The following is a 22,075-nucleotide window of genomic DNA, read 5'->3' on the forward strand; positions in this document are numbered from 1 at the left end:
GGACAAGCTGGAAGGTGAGGGGTGAAGCCAGGTGAGGGGGGGGGATGAAATAAGAAGCTGGGAGGTAATAGGTGGAAAAGGTAAGCTGCTGGAGAAGAAGGAATCTTTATCATTCTGATGTTGTAATTAGTCCTCCCAATCTTCAACTCCCAGTGGTGCATCCACCAAAAGTTCTTGATGTCCTCTTATGTCACCGATAAAAGAACTGCCTCAAGTTCCATTAAAGTGAGTGTTTCTTCTGAAGGCCACGTGGTAAGCAGTTGTGTTTACACGGCGTTTCTCTGGTTTTACAGAACACACAAAATGAAGTTGAGAAACTGAAATCACAATATCGCCAGCAAGCCAAGGAAGTGAGCGCAGCAAAGAGGAAATTTCATGAGGCTAGCAAAGGTGAGTGCGATGGAGGGAAGATCAAACTCTATGACAGCTCCTGCAGCCCTGACACTGGGAATCAGAATCTGGTTTATCATCGCCGACATATATCGTGAAATTTGTTGTTTTGTGGCAGCAGTGCAGTGAATTGTAAATTATAACAAGAAAAATACAGAGGCCTTCTGTTGGTCGGGGTTGACGGTGGATGGTAAGGAGAGTGAGCTGTTGTCAAAGCAACAGGCTTCTCCCTCCGCCAGCTGATGAGTCAAAAAGAATGGCAGAGACCAATTGGCAGGAGTGTTGAAGGACATCGCCAATCTCAGTTTTTCAGTCTGAGCTTCCCATCTGCTTCAAAAGGGCAACAATCATAGCAGTGACCAAGAAGAGCAGGGTGAGCTGCCTCAATGACTAACGCCCCGTGGCAAGTTGAAGCTCAAGTTTAATTGTCATTCCACCATACCTGAACACCCATGAATGCAGCCAGATGAAACAGGGTTCCTCTGGGGCCAAGGTACAAAACATAGTACCGACAGTTACACGTACGATAGCAAGCATTTATGCATATCAGTAAAATACAGTCACAGAAAAAACTATAGTCCGAGACCCTGAATCCATGAACGTTGCAGTCGTCTGCACCAAACATAATACACTGTGTCTTTTGCAGAGCAAAGACCTGGGGAGGGGAGCAGCAATGCCTCCGGTGGAGTGCATCAACTCTGATGCCTCTACCCTGGGTGGCAATGTTCAATAGGGTCTTGCGATCACAAGAAAAGTGACTAAGACATTCACTCGCACGTCGCCTTCATGTACTGATGCCTCTCTGACGCAGGCGGCGTCATGGTCCGTACCAAGCCCAGCTCCATTAGTTTCTCCACTGGTAGAGTGGACCTGGAGTACTTTGAGTTCCTAATGTCCAGCAGGGTCTTGCAAATGTTGAAAATATGTTTAAAAGAAACAATAACACCCTTGGTTGACCCCGTAGAAGCCGCTGCATCCAAGTGTGCTGCCATCTTACCGGATCAGACTCTTCTGTGATGAGGTGTTTTGAGAAGTTGGTCGTGGCTAAAATCAACTCCTGCCTAAGCAAAGACCTGGACCCACTGCAATATGCCAACAGCAGATACAATCTCACTGGCTTTCCATTTGGCCTTGGATCATCTGGACAATAGCAATATCAGCCTGCTGTTTATTGATCACAGCTCAATGCTCAACACCATCATACCTACAGAACTAATTACCAAGCTCCAAAAACCTGGGCCTCTGTACCTCCCTCTGCAAATGGATTCTTGACCTCCTCACTGGGAGATCACAGTCTGAAGATCGGAAATGATGTCTCCTCCTCACCGACAGTCAACACCGGTGCACCTCAAGGATGTGCATTGATGGGCCCACTGCTCTGCTCTCTCTACCCCCACAACTGTGCAGCTAGGCACAGCACAAACACCATCTATAAATTTGCCAGCAACACAACTATTGTTGGCAGGATTTCAGATGGTGACAAGGAGGTGTACAGGAGAGAGACAAATCAGCTGGTTGAGAGGTGATGCAGCAACAACCTTGCACTCAACGCCAGTAAGACCAAGGAGTTGATTGTGGACTGTGTGAACGGGAAGTTGAGGGAACACACACCAGTCCTCATCGATGGATCAGAAATGGAAAGGGTGATCAGTTTCAAATTCCTGTTAACATCTCTGAGGATCTATCCTGGGCCCAATATATTGATGTAATTACAAAGAAGGCACAACAGCGGCTATATTTCATTAGGAGTTTGAGGAGATTTGTTACGTCACCAAATACACTCACAAATTTCTACAGATGTACCGTGGAGAGCATTCTAACTGGCTGCATCACCGCCTGGTATGGAGAGACCACCGCACAGGATCAGAAAAAAGCTGCAGAAGGTTGTAAACTCGTCAGCTCCATCATGGGCACTGGCCTCCCCAGGATCCACGACACCTTCAAAAGGCACTGCCTCAAAAAGGCAGCATCCATCAGTAAGGACCCTCATCATCCAGGACACACCCCCTTCAAGTAGGAAGTATAGGAGTCTGAAGACACACACTGAATGTTTCAGAAACAGTTTTTTCCCATCTGCCATCAGATTTCCGAATGGACAATGAACCCATGAACTCTTCCTCAGTATTTTCCCCTTCTTTGTGCACAACTTATTTAATTTACCTTTACATGTACTTATTGTGATTTATAATTTTTATTACTCTGCATTGCTACGTACTACTGCCACAGAACAACAAATTTCATGATATACCGAAGATATTAAACTTGATTCTGACCAATAGAGTTTGGCTCCAGCAGCTTTGCAGGAGTTGCCAGTCAGCGTTGAAATCAGAGTGGAACTGCTCCAGGCTTTTCCTCAGGGTTTACTCCCCAAGAGTGGGCATAGCTGCAAGGCAGCAGAGCTTTGAGATCATCGATTTCCTTTGCCGAGATGAGCTGCCAGCCACGGCTACCAAGCCACATCTGCCTAAAACCAATACCCATCTGTCCTGATAGTCCCCTATTTCTGATACTCTGTGAAGCACTTGGCAGCTTTTACTGTAGAGTAGTGCCACACAATAGAGGCCCTTCTGCCCACAATGCTATGCCAACCTTGTAACCTTCAACAAGATAAATCTCCCTCGCTCTTCCGCCACCTTGGCTATGTGTTCCATGCTCTCACATCTCTCTGTAAAAATCCTATCTCTGACAACACCCGCACCCCCCCCCCAGCCATTACACCCTGGGAAAAAGATCTCCGGCTGTTCAGTCAATTTATGCATCTTATACACCTGAACATTGTCTTTCACCCTCCTTCACTCCAATGAGAAAAGCTCAAGTTCACTCAACCTATCTTCATAAGACATGCCCTCTGATCCAGGCAGCATCCTGGTAAATTTCCTCTGCAGCCTCTTTAAAGCTTCCACATCCTTCCTATAATAAGGTGCCTAGAACTGAATACAATATTCCAAGTGCGGTCTAGCCAGGGTTTTGTAGAGCTGTAACGATTTCTTGAGGCTCAAAAACTCAGTTTCTCTGGGCTGAGGAGGTTAGCACACCAAACACCTTCTTAACAATTCTCCCAACTTTTGGGTGTTGATTGTAAGTTTGCTCCTGACTCAGACGCTTGGGTTTAGGAACAATGGACTCTGGGCTGAGAGGCTCACTTTGAGAAGGGTTGTTACCTAATGGTCTGCTGCTCTATCCTGGACTGAGCTGGACATTGACCTCCAGTCTTTCTCCCCAGGCTCAGCAGAATCTGATTACAGACATTTCTTTTCCAAATTAGACAAGGAGCGGGACAAAATGAAAGACAAGTACATCAAGGCCACCATGAAGATGCACATCCTGCACAACCAGTACGTGCTGGCCGTCCGCTCGGCCGAGGCCCACCACCAACAGTATTACCAGCAGGAGTTACCGGGGCTGCTCAATGCACTGCAGCAGCTGCACCAGGAGATGGTTCACATCCTGTAAGTACCATCCCTGAGTGCAGTTTTGAAAATACTTTCACATCCATCCTTGGTCTTTATCTAATTCAGCAGTGTGTGATTTCTGCAAACAAAGGAGGCACTGTATACTGTTAAAGGTATATAAAATACTTAATAGGAATTATAAAAAGCATAAAACACACAAGGAAAGAAAACTGGTTAATGGAGTGACAAAAGAGGCAAAAATAATACATATCAGCCAATCACTAAGCCACACCACGCCAGAGGTAGCTACATGTCCAACTGCGCTTCCCCACTCCCCCGTCCTTCCTCCGATTCTTCATACTAGACATGGCCTACCCTGAGAAGATTCCCTTTTTATACCCCTCTAGATCCCTTCAAATAACTTTTACCCCAGTACTTTCCCGAAACAAAAACGTTTCTCAACATTATCTACTCTCAGGGCTGTTGGCTGGTCCTCACGGCAAGTTCTCAGAACATGCCTGTGCACTAATTTCCTAGAAACCAACTAGCACCATTTTATCTATGAACTACCATTTTGCGTTACATATTTTGCCTTGTTACCAAGCAGGAATCCAACTTAACTCTTTCGTTGCAAGTGTGATATTCAGTCTGACCAGCCATTTGCAAGAAACAGGGAAGTTCACGAATGTCTGAGCTCCAGGACACAGTCCGGCATCCGCTCAGAATCAGCATCAGAATTAGTCCAGTGTTTGCTCAGAATCGGAATCGGAGTTGGGCCAACATCTGCTCAGAATGCCTCTCCTCACCGGAGGAAACCCACACAGTCACGGGCCAATGTACAAGCTCCTTGCAGACAGTGGTGGGAGTTGCACCCAATTGCTGGTGCTGTAGTGTTTCGTCAATCATGCTGCTATTTAACCCTTTGTTAACTGATCAATGGCTGCTCTCATCCTCCAGCTGATGGTCAATCTTCCAAAGGCAAGGACTCTCCCCTTTTCCTCTGAATCCTAAAACATGGTGCACATCCCACTTTTGCCGTCCCCACTGAACACTCATTAATCTGAAACCTGTTTCTCTCATCACAGATTCTCACTGATCTGGTTGGTTGGTTTATAATTGTCACACCAATTCAAGATTCGATTCATTTCAATTCCAGATTGGTTAATGTCATTTCCAGTACACAAGTGTAAAGGAGAAAGAAATAGTTGTTACTCCGGATCCGACGCAACAGAAAAATAGATAAAGAAGACAATAATAAAAAAAACACAATAACTATGAATACAAAAGATGGAGTGTGTGTAGATAAGATGACTGACAGGAAATGATGAAGTAGTGGTAATGTGGTAGGGACTCCTGAGATACAGTGGAAAACTTTTCCTTGGTGTGCTATCCAGACCGATTATGCAAGACCTAACTATATCGAGGTAGTAAAAAGAAACAAAAAGAAGAAAGAATAAAATTACAGATAAAGTGCAGGCAGACAAGTGAACAGTGTAGGGGTCACAGATTGGGAGATGATGAGTTAAGATTAAGATTGGCTTTATTTGTCACATGAGTATTCAGTTCATCATTTAGGATTTGAGGGGTTCATTTCGGCATCTGATAGCAACAGGATGAAAGGTGTCCTTGAGCCTGGTGGTGTGTGTTCTCAAAGTTTTGTGTCTTCTGCCCAGTGGGCGACAGCAGAAGAAGGTGACCAGGGTCTTTGATTCTGTTGCGTTCCAAGGCAGGGGCCAGTGAATGCGGAGGCTTGTTTGCATAGTAGACTGTGCTGTGGTCACAACCTTGCAACTTTCTCATGAAAGGTCTCGATCTGAAACGTTGTGTGTGTTGCTCTGGATTTTCAGCATCTGCAGAACCTCTTGTGTCTGCAGTTTCTTGTGGTCTCAAGCAGAGCAGTTGTCACACCAAGCTATGAAGCATCCAGATAAGATGCTTTCTGTGCAACACACACAAAGTGCTGGAGGAACTCAGCAGGCTAGGCAGCATCTATGGAAAAGAGTACAGTCAATGTTACGAGTCAAGAACCTTCATCAGGACCATACAGCTGAGCTCCAGCATTTTGTGTGTGTTGCTAGGATTTCCAGCATCTGCAGAGTTTCTCTTGTTTGTGATAAGATGCTTTCTATGATGCCTGTATGAAGCTGGCCGTCAGAAACATTCCTTAAAGTTCTAGCAGAATCTACTGTTGTTTCACATTTCCAGCAGCTGCAGGTTTTTGCTTTGGGTAACTCTATACCTTGCGTCCAGGACACTGAATGCAGGTGGCAGCCAGCTCTGAGTGTTGCTGAGGTTGCCACTGACGCCAATCTTCCCATTTGTCTTCCCACAGCAAGGACATTCTGCAGGAGTACCAGGAGCTGACAAGCCTGGTGCAGGACGAAGTGGTGGCTGTTCACCGGGAGATCAGCAATGCGATCGAGGCCATCGACCCGCTCAGGGAATATGACAGCTTCATTGAGCAGAACAGGTGTGTGACCCATCCCCCTCGGCCAGGCTCTGTAGCCCCTGTGGAAAATGTGTGTTTAATAGACCCTCCAACATGCACACGCACACGCATTCATATTCTATCCGGACAGCCTCCAGTATGAACATTAATTTCTCTAATCCCACCCATTCTTACATTTTCCAATCCTTTTTCTAGTTACACTCTAACCCTTTCTCTTCTCCTTACCTGTCCATCTCCTCCTCCTGGTTCTCACCCTCCTTCCCTGTCTCCCACGTCTGCTTTCCTCTTCAATCACATTCTGTCTTCCTCAGCCCTCTTCCTCTTCCACCTATCCCCTCCTGCACCCACCCCCTTCCCCCTCAGCTATCACCTGCCAGCTTGTCAGAAACATGACCAGATCTGCAGATGTTGGAAATTCAAGTAGCACACGTGAAATGCTGGAGGAACTCAGCAGGCCAGGCAGCATCTATGGAACCGAGTAAACAGTCAATGTTTCAGGCTGAGACCCTTCAATGATGCTACCTGGTCTGCAGAGTTCTTCCAGTATTTTGTGTGTGTTGACCTGCTAGCTTGCGCTCCTTGCCCTCTCCCCACCTTATTCCGACCTCTCCCCCGCCTTCCTCTCAGTCCTGATGAAGGGCCTCGGCCTGAAACATTGTCTGCTTTTTCCCTCTCCATAGATGCTGTCTGACCTGCTGAATTCCTCCAGCATTTTGTGTGTGCTTTGCGCTAGATTCCCCCACCCACACCCCTCGTCCCCAAAGACGGGTCGGTTCCCACCTTCCTCAACCGTTGCGGGAGCCTGGACGTGGGCATTTCAACCTGTGTGGTTTAACATCCATTGTGACTTGGGTCCCCCCTTCATCCCAATCCAAACTCAGATCTATCGTTAATGTCATGTTTATTGCCAAATGCACAAGTACATGCGGCAACGAAAAATTTGTATCCGCATCACAGGTTCACAACATCAGATAAGCAGCATTCTGACGAAAATCAAAAGTCAGACATGAATTGTGGCGGATTCCGGTTAACTGGGCGACATCGGGACTGGGACATTTTGGCCCAATTAATTGGCTGCCACGATTAGCCGAAGTTTCATGGAAAAAATTTTAAAAGTATAAAAAGACAAAACATTAACCAGGTAACAAATTATGTGCATAAACAACACACAGAACTGTATTAGTTCCTTGTAGTTATCGACCGAGGAATTCATCCAGTATACATTGTGTTCTTTTGATTGACTGTAAATGAACAAACTCAGACTCCTCATGCAGATAATGGACTGCCTTTGTTGCCTTTCTGCATGAAATAATGTTGTAATCCAACAATAAGTTTCCTGGCACAAAATGATCAAAAATCACTGCTTTTGGAATCGGCACCTTTCAACCTTAATGGATAACACAAAGCACATGTAACTGATGCGATTTAAAACCTGTTTGCTCTAAACACGGTGTAGTGTCTAACAGTTCATGTGACTGACTCTAGTTAGAAACTGTTTGTCAATAGTCTCCTGTCTCAGTGAAGTGACTTGGTGTCCCAAATATATGAAAGGAGCCCTGGATGTTTCCTTGATTAGTTTTTGTTTTTTAAGAGTTGTCCGTATAAGCCGCTGCCCGGATTGGCCAATGGTCCAATGATCCAGAATCCACTCTATATGGAGTTTTACAAGAAAGAACACAATTTGAACAAAATGAAAGTCTGTTTTAGTGCTAGAAGTGTTTATCATGTTGATAAACTAAGTGATGAGAGTTTTATAAACACAAAGGATTCTGCAGGTACTGGAAATCATAAGCAACACACACAAAATGCTGGAGGAACTCAGACAGGCAGCATCCGTGGAGGGGAATAAACTGTTGATGTTTCATGCCACGACCATCATTGGGACATCTTGGCCGGAAATGTTGACTGTTTATTCCTCTCCATAGATGCAGCCTGTCCTGCTGAGTTGCTCCAGCATTTTGTGTGTGATTAGGGTTTTGCTGGTCGGCTGAAAGGAAGCAGCTGTCCAGGGTCCTGTACATCCATTGGTGTCCCCAGCAGGGGTGGACTCCCTGGTAGGTGCTGAGCCGGACTGGACTGCGGCTGGGGAACCAGGCAGGAAGGGACAGGTGTGAAGCTTGAGTGGATTGCCATTACACCTCACTCTGACTCTTCATGTCCCGCACAGGACGGTGACGGAGCTGCCCCCGATCGTTACCTTTGACAGCAGCCTCTTGGAGGACTTGGACGACTTGCAAGCGGGTGAGCTGCAGGTGAACGACCTGACCATCGAGTCAGTGCAGCACAGGTGAGTGTGTGCAGCCAACCGTGCCGTGTGCGTGCTCATCTGAACGTGGCGTGTTGGACCACACCTGTATATTTGGGTAGTTGTAGGCTCTCGTGAACGTCAGAATCGGTTTATTATCATTGACATAAGTTGTGTCATTTGTTCTGTGGCATCAGTACAGTGCAATGCATTTAAAAATTACTCTGGCTATTGTTAGGAAATATAGCAATAAACAGTGCAAAGGAGAGTGAGGGCGTGTTCATGGGTTCATGGATCATTCAGAAATCTGATGGCAGAGGGGAAGAAGCTGCTCCTAAAACATTGATTGTGTGTCTTCAGGCTCCTGTGCCTCCTCCCTGATGGTAGCAGTGAGAACACAACGTGACCTGGATGGTGAGGGTCCTTAATGATCAGTGCCACTCTGTTGAGGCATTGACTTTTGAGGATGTCCTCAGTGCTGGGGAGGCTTGTGCCCATGATGCAGCCCTCTGCCTCAATTTCTGATCCATGACATTGGATTCTCTATAACAGAGGGCGATGCAACCAGTCAGAATTTGTAATAAGACAAAGTTAAACTCTGTGTGTGCTATGAATCATGGCGTCGAGGGTCATGCACGCCGGCACCAAGCTGTCTCTCAGTGGAGCACGGAAGCTGGTGGTCCTGTGGATAGCAAGCAAGGTCCCATCAGGAAATATATCAGACAGAAAGCTGAGTAGAGTGTTGGCAGATGGAATTTAATCCTGACTAGTGCAAGGTGACACATTTCGGGGTTCAGGAATACTCAGTAAATGGTCAGGCACAAAGGAATGTTGATGAAGAGAGGGATCGTCGGGTTCAGGTCCACAGTTCCCTGAAAGTAGCAACACAGGTCAAAGTTCAACCTACGTTTATCACCAAACTATGTATACTACGCACAATCTTGAGAGTTGTCTTCTTGCAGGCAGCCACAAAACAAAGAAACATAATAGAAACATAGAAAAACCTACAACACAATACAGTGCTGTGCCAAACATGTACTTACTTTAGAAATTACCTAGGGTTACCCATAGCCCTCTATTTTTCTAAGCTCCCTGTACCTATCCAGCAGTCTCTTAAAAGACCCTATTGTATCCGCCTCCACCACTGTTGCCAGCAGCCCATTCCATACACTCACAACTCTCTGTGTAAAAAAAACAACACTTACCCCTGACATCTCTGTACCTACTTCAAAGCACCTTAAAACTGTGCCCTGTCGTGTTAGCCATTTCAGCCCTGGGAAAAAGCCTCTGACTATCCGCACGATCAATGCCTCTCATCATCTTGTACATCTCTGTCAGGTCACCTCCTATCCTCCATTGCCTCAAGGAGAAAAGTTCACTCAACCTATTCTCATAAGGCATGCTCCCAACATCCTTGTGAACACGAGGATATCTGCAGATGCTGGAAATTCGAACAACACACACAAAATGCTGGTGGAACACAGCAGGCCAGGCAGCATCTATAGGGAGAAGCACTATCGACGTTTCGGGCAGAGACCCTTCGTCAGGACATCCTTGTAAATCTCCTCTGCACCCTTGCTGTAGTTTCCACATCCTTCCTGTAGTGAGGTGACCAGAAGTGAGCACAGTACTCCAACTTCGGTCTGAGCAGTGTCCTATATAGCTGTAACATTACCTTATGGCTCTTGAACTCAATCCCATGGCTGATGAAGGCCAATACACCACACGCCTTCTTAACCACAGAGTCAATCTGCACAGCAGCTTTGAGTGTCTTATGGACTTGAACCCCAGGATCCCTCTGATCCTCCACACTGCCAAGTCTTACCATTAATACTATATTTTGCCATCATATTTGACCTATCAAAATGAACCACCTCACACTTATCTGGGTTAAACTCCATCTGCCACTTCTCAGCCCAGTTTTGCATCCTATCAATGTCCCGCTGTAACCTCTGACAGCCCTCAACACTATCCACAGCACCTCCAACCTTTGTGTCATCAGCAAATTTACTAACCCATCCCTCCACTTGCTCATCCAGGTCATTTATAAAAATCATGAAGAGGAGGGGTCACAGAACAGATCCCTGAGGCATACCACTGGTCTCCGACCTCCATGCAGAATATGACCCATCTGCAATCACTCTTTGCTTTCTGTGGGCAAGCCAGTTCTGGATCCACAAAGCAATGTCCCCTTGGATCCCATGCCTCCTTACTTTCTCAATAAGCCTTGTATGGGGTACCTTATCAAATGCCTTGCTGAAATCCATGTACACTACATAAATCCTGTTCATAAATGTTCATATGTTCATAAATCCTGCCTCTCAGGATCTTCTCCACCAACTTACCAACCACTAAAGTAAGACTTACTGATCCATAATATCCTGGGCTATCTCTACTCCCTTTCTTGAATAAGGGAACAACATCCGCAACTCTCCAATCCTCTGGAACCCCCCCTATGATGCAAAGATCATTGCCAGAGGCTCAGCAATCTCCTCCCACGTCTCCGATAGTAGCCTGGGGTACATCTTGTCCGGTCCCGGTGTCTTATCCAACAGGAGCCTGATGGCGACAGGCCACAGCCACAGAGCCAGTTCAGGGCTGAGACAAGAGCCAAAGGTTACAGGTCACAGCTGTAGAGTCAGTTCAGCACTGAGGCGAGTAAAGCCTTGGAGTAGTGAGCCGAACACCAGTTCAGCTTTGCCCTCAACCTCAACGCCTTTTTAAAAAAAATCTAGCACAGCACTTAAATCGGTTAACCACCTGTCATTTTTAGCTCTTGGGTCAGAGCCCTGCACTTTGATCTGGCCCAAAGACTGCTCCAGCATTGGCCGATCGGTTGATGAAGAATGCTTGCCTTCATCGGCTAGGGCAGAAACTATAAACATTTGTCTGCTACTCGCAACTTCACAAAACACTGGTTAGTGTACAGAAGGAATATTTAATCAAAGTTCAAAGTAAATTGAGTATCAAAGTACATATATGTCACCAAAAACAATACTGAGATTCATTTTCTTGTAGGCATACTCAATATATCCATAGATTAAAACCATAACAGATTCAATGAAAAACCACTCTAACTTGGGTGTTCAACCATTATGCAAAAGATAGCAATCTGTGCAAATACAAAAGGGAAGAAATAATACAAAATAAGCGATAAATATTGAGAACAGGAGAAAGTGAGTCCATTGCTCGTAGGAACAGTTTGAGGATGGAGCAAGTGAAGATATCCCCTTTGGTTGTTGGTTGAGGGGTAGTAACTGTTCTGGAACCTGGTGATGTGGGTTCTGAGGCTCCTGTACCTCCTTCCTGATGGCAGCAGCGAGAAGAGAGCATGTCCTGGGTAGTGGGTATCACTGGTGATGGATGCTGCTTTCCTGCAATAGTGTTTCTTATAGATATGCTCAGTGGTGGGGAGGGCTTTACCCATGCTGCATCCATGACTTTTTGTAGGATTTTCTGTCAAGGGTTTTCAAACCAGGTTGTGATGCAGCCAGATTACATACTCTCCACTGAACTCCACTCTCCACAGAAGCTTGTCAAAGCTTTAGATGTCACGTCGAATCTCCACAAACTCCTAAGGAAGTTGAGGTGCTGCTGTGCTTTCTTCATAATTACACTTTCGTGCTGAGCCCAGGACAGGTCCTCCAAAATAATAACACCGAGGAATTTAAAGTTGCTGACCCTCTCCACCTCTGATCCTCTGATGAGGACTGGCTCATAGACCTTCCTTCTCCTGGTCTATAATCAGTGCCTTGGTCTTGCTGACACTGAGTGAGAGGTTGTTGTTATGGCAGCACTCAGACAGATTTTCAATCTCTCGCTTCTACGCTGACTCATCATCACCTTTGATTCAGCAAACTTGAATATGGCATTTGTAGTCACCAGATTTTATGGAGGATGTGCTTGTGTTAGAGTGAGAGCCGAGGAGATTAGACCATGAGATATAGGAGCAGAAGCAGGCCATTCGGCCCATCAAGTCTGCTCTGCCTTTCAATCATGGGCTGATCCAATTCTTCCAGTCCTCCACGCTCCCCTGCTTTAACCCCATACCCTCTGATGCCCTGGCTAATCAAGAACTTATCTATCTCTGCCGTAAGTACACCCAATGACTTGGCCTCCACAGCCACTGGTGGCAATAAATTCCACATATTTACCACCCTCTGACTAAAGTAATTTCTCCAGATCGCTGTTCTAAATGGACGTCCTTCAATCCTAAAGTTGTGCGCTCTTGTCCTAGTATCCCCTACCATGGGAAATAACTTTGCCATATCTAATCTGTTCAGGCCTTTTAACATTCAGAATGTTTCTATGAGAACTTCCCTCATTCTCCTGAACTCCAGGGAATACTGTCCAAGAGCTGCCAGACATTCCTCATATGGTAACCTTTTCATTCCTGGAATCATTCTCGTGAATCTTCTGAACCCTCTCCAATGTCAGTATATCCTTTCTCAAATAAGGAGCCCAAAACTGCACTCAATACTCCGTGTGGTCTCACGAGTGCTTTATACAGCCTCGACATCACATCCCTGCTCTTATATTCTATATCTCTGGAAATGAATGCCAACGTTGCATTTGCCTTCTTCACCACCGACTCATCCTGGAGATTAACCTTTAGGGTACCCTGCACAACTTAGGGTCCATTTGCACCTCTGCATTTTGAATTCTCTTCCCATCTAAGTAATAGTCTGCCCATTTATTTCTTCTACCAAAGCGCATGACCGTACACTTTCCAACATAGTATTTCATTTGCCACTTCTTTGCCCCTTTACCACTGATGTCAGGCTATCAGGCCTATAGTTTCCTTTCTGCTGCCTCCCACCCTTCTTAATTAGCGGAGTAACATTTGCAATTTTCCAGTCATCAGGTACAGTGCCAGAATCTATCGATTCTTGAAAGATCATCGTTAATCTCTTTAGCTACTTCCTTCAGACCCCAGGTCCAGGAGATTTATCCACCCTCAGACCATTAAGCTTCCTGAGCACCTTCTCAGTCATAGTTTTCACTGCACAAGCTTTGCTTCCTTGACAATCTTGAATGTCCGGTATACTGCAGATGTCATGCACTGTGAAGACTGATGCAAAATATGCATTCAGTTCCTCTGCTATCTCTGCATCTCTCATTACAATATTTCCAGTGTCATTTTGTGTTGGTCCTATATCTACGCTCGACTCTCTTTTACCCTTTATATACTTAAAAAAGCTTTCAGTATCTTCTTTGATATTAATCGTCAATTTCCTTTCATAATTCCTTCCTAATGACCTTCTTAAGTTTTCCTTCTTCCTTCTGCAAGTTTTTAAAATCTTCCCAATCCTCTATCGTCCCACTTCCTTTGGCTTCCTTGTATGCCCTCTCTTTTGCTTTTATTTTGACTCTGACTTCACTTGTCCTTTTTCCGTTCAAATATTTGTTCTTATTTAGAATATATCTGTCTTGCACTTCCCTCATTTTTCACAGAAACTCCAGCCTTTTCTGCTCTGCCGTCCTTCCTGCTAGTGTCCCTTTCCAGTCAACTTTGGCCAGTTCCCCTCTCATGCCATTGTAACTCCCTTTATTCCACTGAAACACCGACACATTGGATTTTATTTTTTTCCCTCTCAAATTTCACCAGAATGCTGCTTGGATTGAGTTATGGAGAGAGATTGAATAGGCTGAGCTTGTTTTCCCTGGAGTGAAGGAGTCTGAGGGGTGACCTGATAGAGGTATATAAAATTATGAGAGGTAGGTATAGAGTAGAAAGTTATATTCTTTTTCGTGGTAGTTGTATCAAAACCAAGAGGGCATGGGTTTCAAGGAGCTTTAAAGAGGATTTGGAGGGGAGAATTGTTCACACAGAGAGAGGTTGATATGTGGATTGTGCTGCCAAAGGAAGTGGTGAATTCAGATATGAATTCTATGCTTAACATCATTTAGACTGACAAGGCATTAAAGGGTACAGACCTCACTGTGAGGGTGACGGGGAGAAGGTGGAAGAATGGGGTTTAAAAAAAGTCATGGAGCAAACTCAATGGCCGTATTCTACCCCTCTATCCCAGTTCGAAGTTGGCATATGTGATGAGCGTAGATGGGCAGAGAGTTTAACGTGGAAGCCGTGGGTCAAAGGACCTGTTTCAGTGTCCACATTGGGACGGTGTTAGCTGCCTTGTCTGCAAGGTGGGTCACGACGTCCTGCAGGTTGGGATTGTGTTCTTGACACCTGGCTTGTTTGCGATGCATGTCTGGCCGGGGCGGTGTGCACTGACATCCCTGTGTTCCTGCCCAGCCTAACGGCAATCGAGGAGGAGCTGCAGACTCTGACGGAGACTATCAACAACCGCCAGGCCACCAGCAGACAGATCTTCAATGAGATAACGGTGGAGAAGCAGACCGCGGGCTTCCGGTCAGGGTGAGCAACACGGCTGGCAAGGGCTGGCACGTACTGCACCGCTTCTCGGGCATTACCATGAGTGTCATGGTGATGGGACATCTAGAATTCCAAGTATATATAAGTCACCATACACAACCCCAAGATTCATTTTCTTGTGGGCATTCACAGAATACGCAAGAAGCGCAATAGAATCAGTGAAAGATCGCACCCAACAGGGTGGACAAACAACCAATGTGCAAAAGACAACGAACTGTGCGAATACAAGAAGAGAAAATAAATAATAATAATAACAACAAATAAATAAATAAATAAATAAATAGACAAACAAACAAACAAATAAACAATATATCTCATGAACATGAGATGAAGGGTCCTTGAAAGTGAGTCCATAGGTTGTGGGATAGGTTGAGTGATTCAAAACCCTGATACTTGAGGGATAATTACTGTTCCTGACCTTGGCAGTGTGTGTCCAGAGGCTCCTGTACTTCCTTCCTGATGGCAGCAGCGAGAAGAGAGCATGTCCAGAGAGTGGGAGAATCCTATCATAGCTTATGGATAAACCAAGTTGTATGTCCTCCAGCACAGCCACCATCCCAGCCACCCATTTCTCATCACTGGCCCCTTCTTTCACTGCCTCTCACTCCTACTCTCACCTCTCCTGTAGACTGACTGACTGACTGACAGAGTCTGCACTGCCCGTCCACCAATCCCACATCACTCCTGCATTCCCGTTGTCCCTTCCCTCTGGGGGGGCAATTTACTACTGACTAGCATGTCCTGGGAATGTGGAGGGAACTGGAGAGCCCGGTCACAGTGAGAACTTACAGGCTCCACACAGACATTGCCTGAGGCCAGGATCGAACTCTGGTCTCTGGAGCTACCAGGTAATGGCTCCACAAACTTTTCTTAAAGCTCTCAATAGTCTGGGACCAGAGTGCACATGATCACTTTCGTTTTACAACCCTGCTCGAGCTGTCAGGTCTTCTGCCACCAGTCTGTTCAATTTAAAAAATCTCCCTCAAAAGATAATTGGCACAATACTAACTTGTGGGGCCACAGCTCCGCCACTCAGGGCGGAGACGAAAAGTTATTTTCTGCTTTGGTGAATCCTTGGAGTTCTGTGATTCCACTCCCCACCTCCTGAGAGCAGAGGGCACTCAGTCGATGCCAAGGTGGGTGGGATTATTGGACACTGGGGAACTGGTGTTGGCTAGTGGGATAGCAGCAAGTAGCGGAGGGGCAGAGTGAGCTACGTTTCCTTCCCCTCCCGAGGCCCCTCCCGTTGGTGCTGTCCTCCGGTGTTCTCCCAGTTCTGCGCGCATACGTGCGTTTGTCTGCGGACTGCCACAAGCTTGTTCTTGCCAACAGTCATCCATGCACCTCCAATCTGCAGGATGTTTCACTCAAGGACTTGGGCTATATTATACTTTTTGTGCTTACTGCTGTCTTTTATGTGCTGTGTGCTGTTGGTGATGTGTTTTGCACCTTGGCCCCAGAGGAACGCTGTTTCGTTTGGCTGTGTTCATGTGTGGTTGAATAACAATTAAACTTCAACATGAATTTGAACCTCTGCTGTGCCTGGCAGAGTCTACGTCTTCAGCAAGAAGTGTGCTCTGGAAGAGAGTTACCAGCAGGAGAGAGCCTTGATGTGTACCAAAGCTCGACTGGACGTCCAAAAGCTGCAGCTCGAACACAAGCTGAGGGAGTTGGGAGACAGGGAGCCCCCCACGGCCCTGGGCACTGACGAGGATCGTTACTCCGTCACCTCGGCGGTGAGGCACCACCAGACACAGGCTGGGGTGGGGGAGGGAGCGAGGCAGCGGGCGAGGTGGCTGGAGGTGGGGAACACGGAGGATGCCGATGAGTACCACTTCCCCATCACGTCAGCAATGAGGCAACATCGGATCCAGGCAGCCTCCTGAGGAGGTCAGCGGGAGGAGTGGAGATGGGGGCAGGTGAATGGAGGGGAGACAGGAGGTTGGAGTCGAGGGAGATGTGGGAGAAACAATGATATGATCACTGGCAGGGTGTGGGGGGAGCGAGTCAAGGGAAGGATACCAGCAGGGACAGAGTGGAGTTGCAGTCCAACAGTGGTGAAGTCTGTGGTGGGGGAAGGGCCAGCGAGGTGGGGCAGAGGGGAAGTGAGAAGGGGATCAGAGAACTGTGGTGTGATTCCATGTGGATGAATCGTCTTCACCTAGGGTGGTCTCCACCATCGGAAACCCACCAGCACATCACTCCCCCCTCCTCCCTTCCCAATCCCCCCTCCTTGCCCTTGCCTTCCCTCCTCATTCCTCCCCACTCCAACCTCCACTCATGTCCTTGCCCCCCCAACCCATCACCCACCCTCCAACCCTTTATCCCTTTCCCCTGTCCTCCCCCACCCAACCGCACTCCCCACTCCCCTCCACTCATCTCCACACCCTCCCCCACCTCTCCCCTCTCCCCCCGCCTCCTTCCCATTCCAATCCCTTTCACCCTCTCCCTCTTCCCTCCTCCTCCTTCCTATCTCTTTGCCCCTTATTGCTCCTTGCCTGGACATTCTGACACGGTCTGTCTCTCACCCTCAGGGGAAGGACGGTGTCCGGCCCATGACCCTGGAGACATTGAAGAACCACATCTCGGGACTCTTCAAGCCCAAGTTCAGTGTAAGTGGCGCCTAGTTCCTCGCACCAGTTTCCCTGGGGATGTCGAGCGTGACAAGCGATGGGATTGAGCTGTGATGTGAAGGAACAGACTGGATAATAGACCAGCAGATGGATCAGCCATGATGAAATGGCAGAGCAGACTCAATGGACCAAATGGCCTGATTCTGCTTCTATAGCTTATAGTCGGATGGACCCAGGATGCCACATGGGCAGCAAGCTGGCGTAGCAGTTAGTGTGGTGTTGGAGTTCAAAGTTCAATCCTGGCATCCTCCCGGTGTTCCGGTTTTCTCCCGTAGTCTAAAGATGTAATGGCCAGTAGGTTAATTAATTGGTCACTGTAGATTCTCCCGTGATTAAGGTTAAAGCAGTCGCTGGCAGCACGCCTCAAAAGGCCTGTATCTCTAAATGACCAAATTAAGTAAAGGACCAGTGTCTGAGTACATTCTGCTTGCCTTTGCCACCCTGTCCTGCTGTAGAGTGCCCTGGTCGGCATCGACACCCCCCCCCCCCACACCTGGATCACCGAGTGACCGTCCTATGGGGACAATGGGACTTGACTCTGAGCCCCTGCATGGGCCTCGTCTCCATCCTCTGCTCCCCTGGAGATTTCTTCCTGGCTCACCAGTCTGTGTGGTGGGGGGGGGCATCTCTGGGTTGGTAAGGGTGGCCTAGCGGCAGTACAGCCGACGTAACCTTTAACGGCGCTTGTGATCAGGGCAGAAACCCCGCCACGGTCCGTCCTCCCCCTGACCATGTGAGTTTCCTCCAGGCACTCCGGTTTCCTCCCACATTCCAAAGTTGTACAGGTTGGAGTTACTAAGTTGTGGGGATGCTGTACTGGCCCCGGAAACATGGCAACGCTAGCGGGCAGGCCCAGCACGTCCTTGGACAGTGTTAGTTGTTGACACAAATAACGCATTTCATTGTACGTTTCAATGTACATATGACAAATAAGGCTAAGATTCATCTTTTAAAGACGTGGGGAGGGGAGTGTTAAGGGGAAGGGGTGAAAGCTGTCTTCATGCAGTGTGTTCTGGCTCCCCCAGCTTCCCCCGCTGCTGCCCATCGTCCCAGCTGTACAGAAGCCCCTGACCCAACAGGCCTGGTACCACGGCGCCATCCCCCGACTGGAGACTCAGCAACTCCTGACCACCGAAGGAGACTTCCTGGTGCGAGAGAGCCAGAACAAGGGGGAGTATGTCCTGTCCGTGATGTCTGCGGGACAGTGCCGCCATTTCATCATTCAGCACTCGGACGTAAGTGGGGTCCTGCCTGTTGGTCCCGTCCATTGCCGTGTGAGGGGCCAATCTGCAGATGCTGGTAATCCTGAGCAACTCAAAATGCTGGAGGAGCTCAGCCCGTCAGGTATTTATTCCTCTCCAGAGATGGTGCCTGACCTGCTGAGTTCCTCCAGCATCTTGTGCCTGATGTAGATGGCGGAAGGGATGTGGGCGTAGTCCACAATCCTCTGCAGCTTCTTGTGTTCCGGTGCATTTGAATCGCTCGGCCAGGCCGTGATGCAACAGTCAGGTTACTTTCAACAGTAGAACGCACAAAAGATGCCGGAGGAAGTCAGCCAGGTCACGCAGCATCTGTGGAGTGAAACAAACAGTCAAAGTTTTGGGGTCTCTGCCCAAAATTTTGACTGCTTATTCCCTTCCACAGCTGTTGCCTGACCTGCTGATTTCCTCCTCTGTTTTGTGTGTGTTCTTCTGGCTTTCCAGCATCTGCAGTGTCTATCTGCAGAATTTCGTTAGAGTGCTCTATGACGTGCTAAATCTCCTTAACGGAAGAATGTTTCAACACTGGCATGCCTTCAGTGTTTGACTGTGTAACAGCAACACACACAAACTGCTGAAGGAACTGTGTAGATCAGGCAGTGTCTATGGAAAGGAATAAACGGTCAACAATCCAGGCTGACCTTTCAGCAGGGCTGGAAAGGAAGGATGCAGAAACCGGAATAAGAATGGGGGTGGGGAAGGACTTCAGGCTGGAAGTTGACGGGGGAGGGCTTTGATAGGCAGGTGTGGAGAGGCGGTAAGAGATACCCATTGCTCCCAATGTGGCACAATGGTGTGATCTAACATCGGTGAGACTCAACACTTTGTCAAGCACATTTGCTCCATCCGCAGAAAACAGGATTTCCCAGTGGCCAGCCATTTTAATTCCTACCCCCATCCTCATTCCAACATGTCAGTCCATGGCCTCATCTTCTGCCACCAGGAGGCCACACTCTAGTTGGAGAAGTACCACCATTCCATCTAACCTGACAGCACGAACATCTGTTTCTCCTTCTGGTAATTTTTTGCCCTCCCCCTTCCCTCTTTGCCAATTCCCCATGCTGGACCCTGTATTACCTCTTCTCTTCATCTGCCTATCACCTCCCTCCTCCTTCCCTTTCTCCCATGGTCCACTCTTCTCTCCTATCAGATTCCTTCTTCTCCAGCCACTTACTTTCTCCACCTATCACCTCCCAGCTTCTTACTTCATCCCCACTCCCCCAGCCAGCTGGATTCACCCATCCCCTTCCAATTAGACCCCCTTCCCCCCCCCACCCCAAATTCATATTCTGGCAGCTTCCTCTTCCTTTCCAGTCCTGAAGAAGGGCCTCAAACATCATTTATTTGGTCATTTCCACAGATGCTCCCAGACCAGCAGAGTCCCTCCAGCATGTGTTGCTCTGGATTTCCAGTGTCTGCAGAATCTCTTGTGTTTATGAGAGTACCACAGGGCAGTTGAACATACACAGCTCGTAGGGTGCCATATATCATGTAGAAAGTACCTGGTTACAATGCACAGGTACAAAATACCAAACACATTGAACAATATAGACTATCTCATGCAGGAATAGAAGTTCCTGCATTTATTGGTATTTTTCTTCAGGAGAAGATCATTCTCAATACGTTAAGACACGTTGGTTGGCAATTTTAGTTTGGTGTCGTTTGAGTTAGAGGCAGAGCTGTGGATGCCTGATTTGCCCTTTTGTATCTCAACAGTCACAGTATCGATTTGATGGTGACAGTTTTCCCACCATCCCTCTGCTCATTGACAACCTCCTGAAGACTGGACAGCCCGTCACCAAGAAAACGGGGGCGACATTGATCAGGCCTGTTGTGAAGGTGCCCCACGGCGTTTCTCACCTATTCGTCTCTTCTCCCATGCTTCCACACTCTCTCTCACTTTCACTTCACTTTTACTGTTCTCTTCCTCTTTCTTTTTTCACCCCTTCTCTCAATGAGTTTTTCACACAGAGTATATATTTTGTCTTGGAGTACCGTGTACCTGTCTCGCTGGTTCTCCTGTGCATTTTATACACGTTCCAGTACTCTGTATCTCTCTCCTGCCCTCTGTAACTCTCTCTCTCCTCACCTCATCCTCTATATCTCTCTCTCCTCACCCTCTATCTCTCTTCCTCCTACTCTCTCATCTCTCTCTCACACTCTCTATCTCTCAATTTCTCAACTCACCCTGTCTTCCCTCACCTGGCCCTCTGTCTTCCACTCCCCCATGTCCCCATGCCCCTCTGGCCCCTGTGCCGCCACACCCTCTCTCCCCCAATTCCCCACACCATTCCCTCCTCGTGCAGCCCCTCCCCCGGTCCCTCTCCCCTGTCCCTCTGCCCACCTTCCACACCTTCCCCTCCCCACCTTCCCCACCTCCACCTTCCCCTCCCCACCTCCCACTCCCCCATCTCGTGTGCCCTTTCCTATATACTCTGTGTGATGATCTCTGCAGTTGAATAGCTGGCAGACTTGTTACTGTGTTATCTTCCAGGACAAGTGGGTTCTGGATCACGAGGATGTGCTGATTGGAGATCAGATTGGCCGGGTAAGTGCAGGGAGCTGCCTGAGGGCAGATTTGTTTGCACGGAATCCTCTCTCACCCAGCAAATAGCGTGAAATCCATTTCTGCTCTAAACCAGAGAGGGTCAGCTGTTCAGACCGGGAGTAGTGGTCAACGTGCTGTGGAGCTCGATGTCCAGGTTGACCTGAGAACAAGAGTGTGAGTGGAGTTGATGATGGCGACTGCACAGCAACCCAGTGAACATACTCACTCGCACGCAGTCCTCAACATGAGAATATAAAAGCAAGGGAAACTGAAGTACCCTCTCTAAACTCCGAATCCCTGTCTGACTCACCCCTGCTCACTCTAAACTCCGAATCCCTGTCTGACTCACCCCTGCTCACTCTAAACTCCGAACCCCTGTCTGACTCACCCCTGCTCACTCTAAACTCCGAACCCCTGTCTGACTCACCCCTGCTCACTCTAAACTCCGAATCCCTGTCTGACTCACCCCTGCTCAGTCTAAACTCCGAATCCCTGTCTGACTCACCCCTGCTCACTCTAAACTCTGGTCTTTATCTGATTCACCCCTGCTCACTCTAAACTCCTGGTCTCAGTCTGATTCACCCCTGCTCACTCTAAACTCTGGTCTTTGTCTGATTCATCGCTGCTCTCTCTAAAGTTTGGATCTCTTTTTCTCAAATGAGAAAATCTGCAGTTCTGGAAATCTGAGCAACACACACAAAATACCAGGGGAGCTCAGCAGGTCAGGCAGCATCTATGGAAAAGAGTGCAGTCAACTTT

The 22,075-nt window shown here is 47.7% G+C and overlaps 1 protein-coding gene across 3 annotated transcripts in view; it reads left to right on the forward strand.

The window, feature by feature from the left end:
- The window catches only part of fes (FES proto-oncogene, tyrosine kinase), a 118,521-nt gene that overhangs the window by 72,179 nt on the left and 24,267 nt on the right, over window positions 1–22,075 (forward strand). For all 3 annotated transcript variants that reach the window (XM_059945910.1, XM_059945912.1, XM_059945911.1), the window contains 10 exons: window positions 294–390; window positions 3,656–3,839; window positions 6,115–6,252; window positions 8,399–8,518; window positions 14,736–14,858; window positions 16,426–16,612; window positions 17,411–17,488; window positions 18,535–18,744; window positions 20,485–20,607; window positions 21,263–21,316. In XM_059945910.1, the coding sequence (XP_059801893.1) occupies window positions 294–390; window positions 3,656–3,839; window positions 6,115–6,252; window positions 8,399–8,518; window positions 14,736–14,858; window positions 16,426–16,612; window positions 17,411–17,488; window positions 18,535–18,744; window positions 20,485–20,607; window positions 21,263–21,316 (1,314 nt within the window). The remainder of the gene's footprint in view (window positions 1–293; window positions 391–3,655; window positions 3,840–6,114; window positions 6,253–8,398; window positions 8,519–14,735; window positions 14,859–16,425; window positions 16,613–17,410; window positions 17,489–18,534; window positions 18,745–20,484; window positions 20,608–21,262; window positions 21,317–22,075) is intronic.

This window comes from Hypanus sabinus, chromosome 21 (assembly GCF_030144855.1).
Source record: "Hypanus sabinus isolate sHypSab1 chromosome 21, sHypSab1.hap1, whole genome shotgun sequence".
NCBI classification, from domain to species: Eukaryota; Metazoa; Chordata; class Chondrichthyes; order Myliobatiformes; family Dasyatidae; genus Hypanus; species Hypanus sabinus.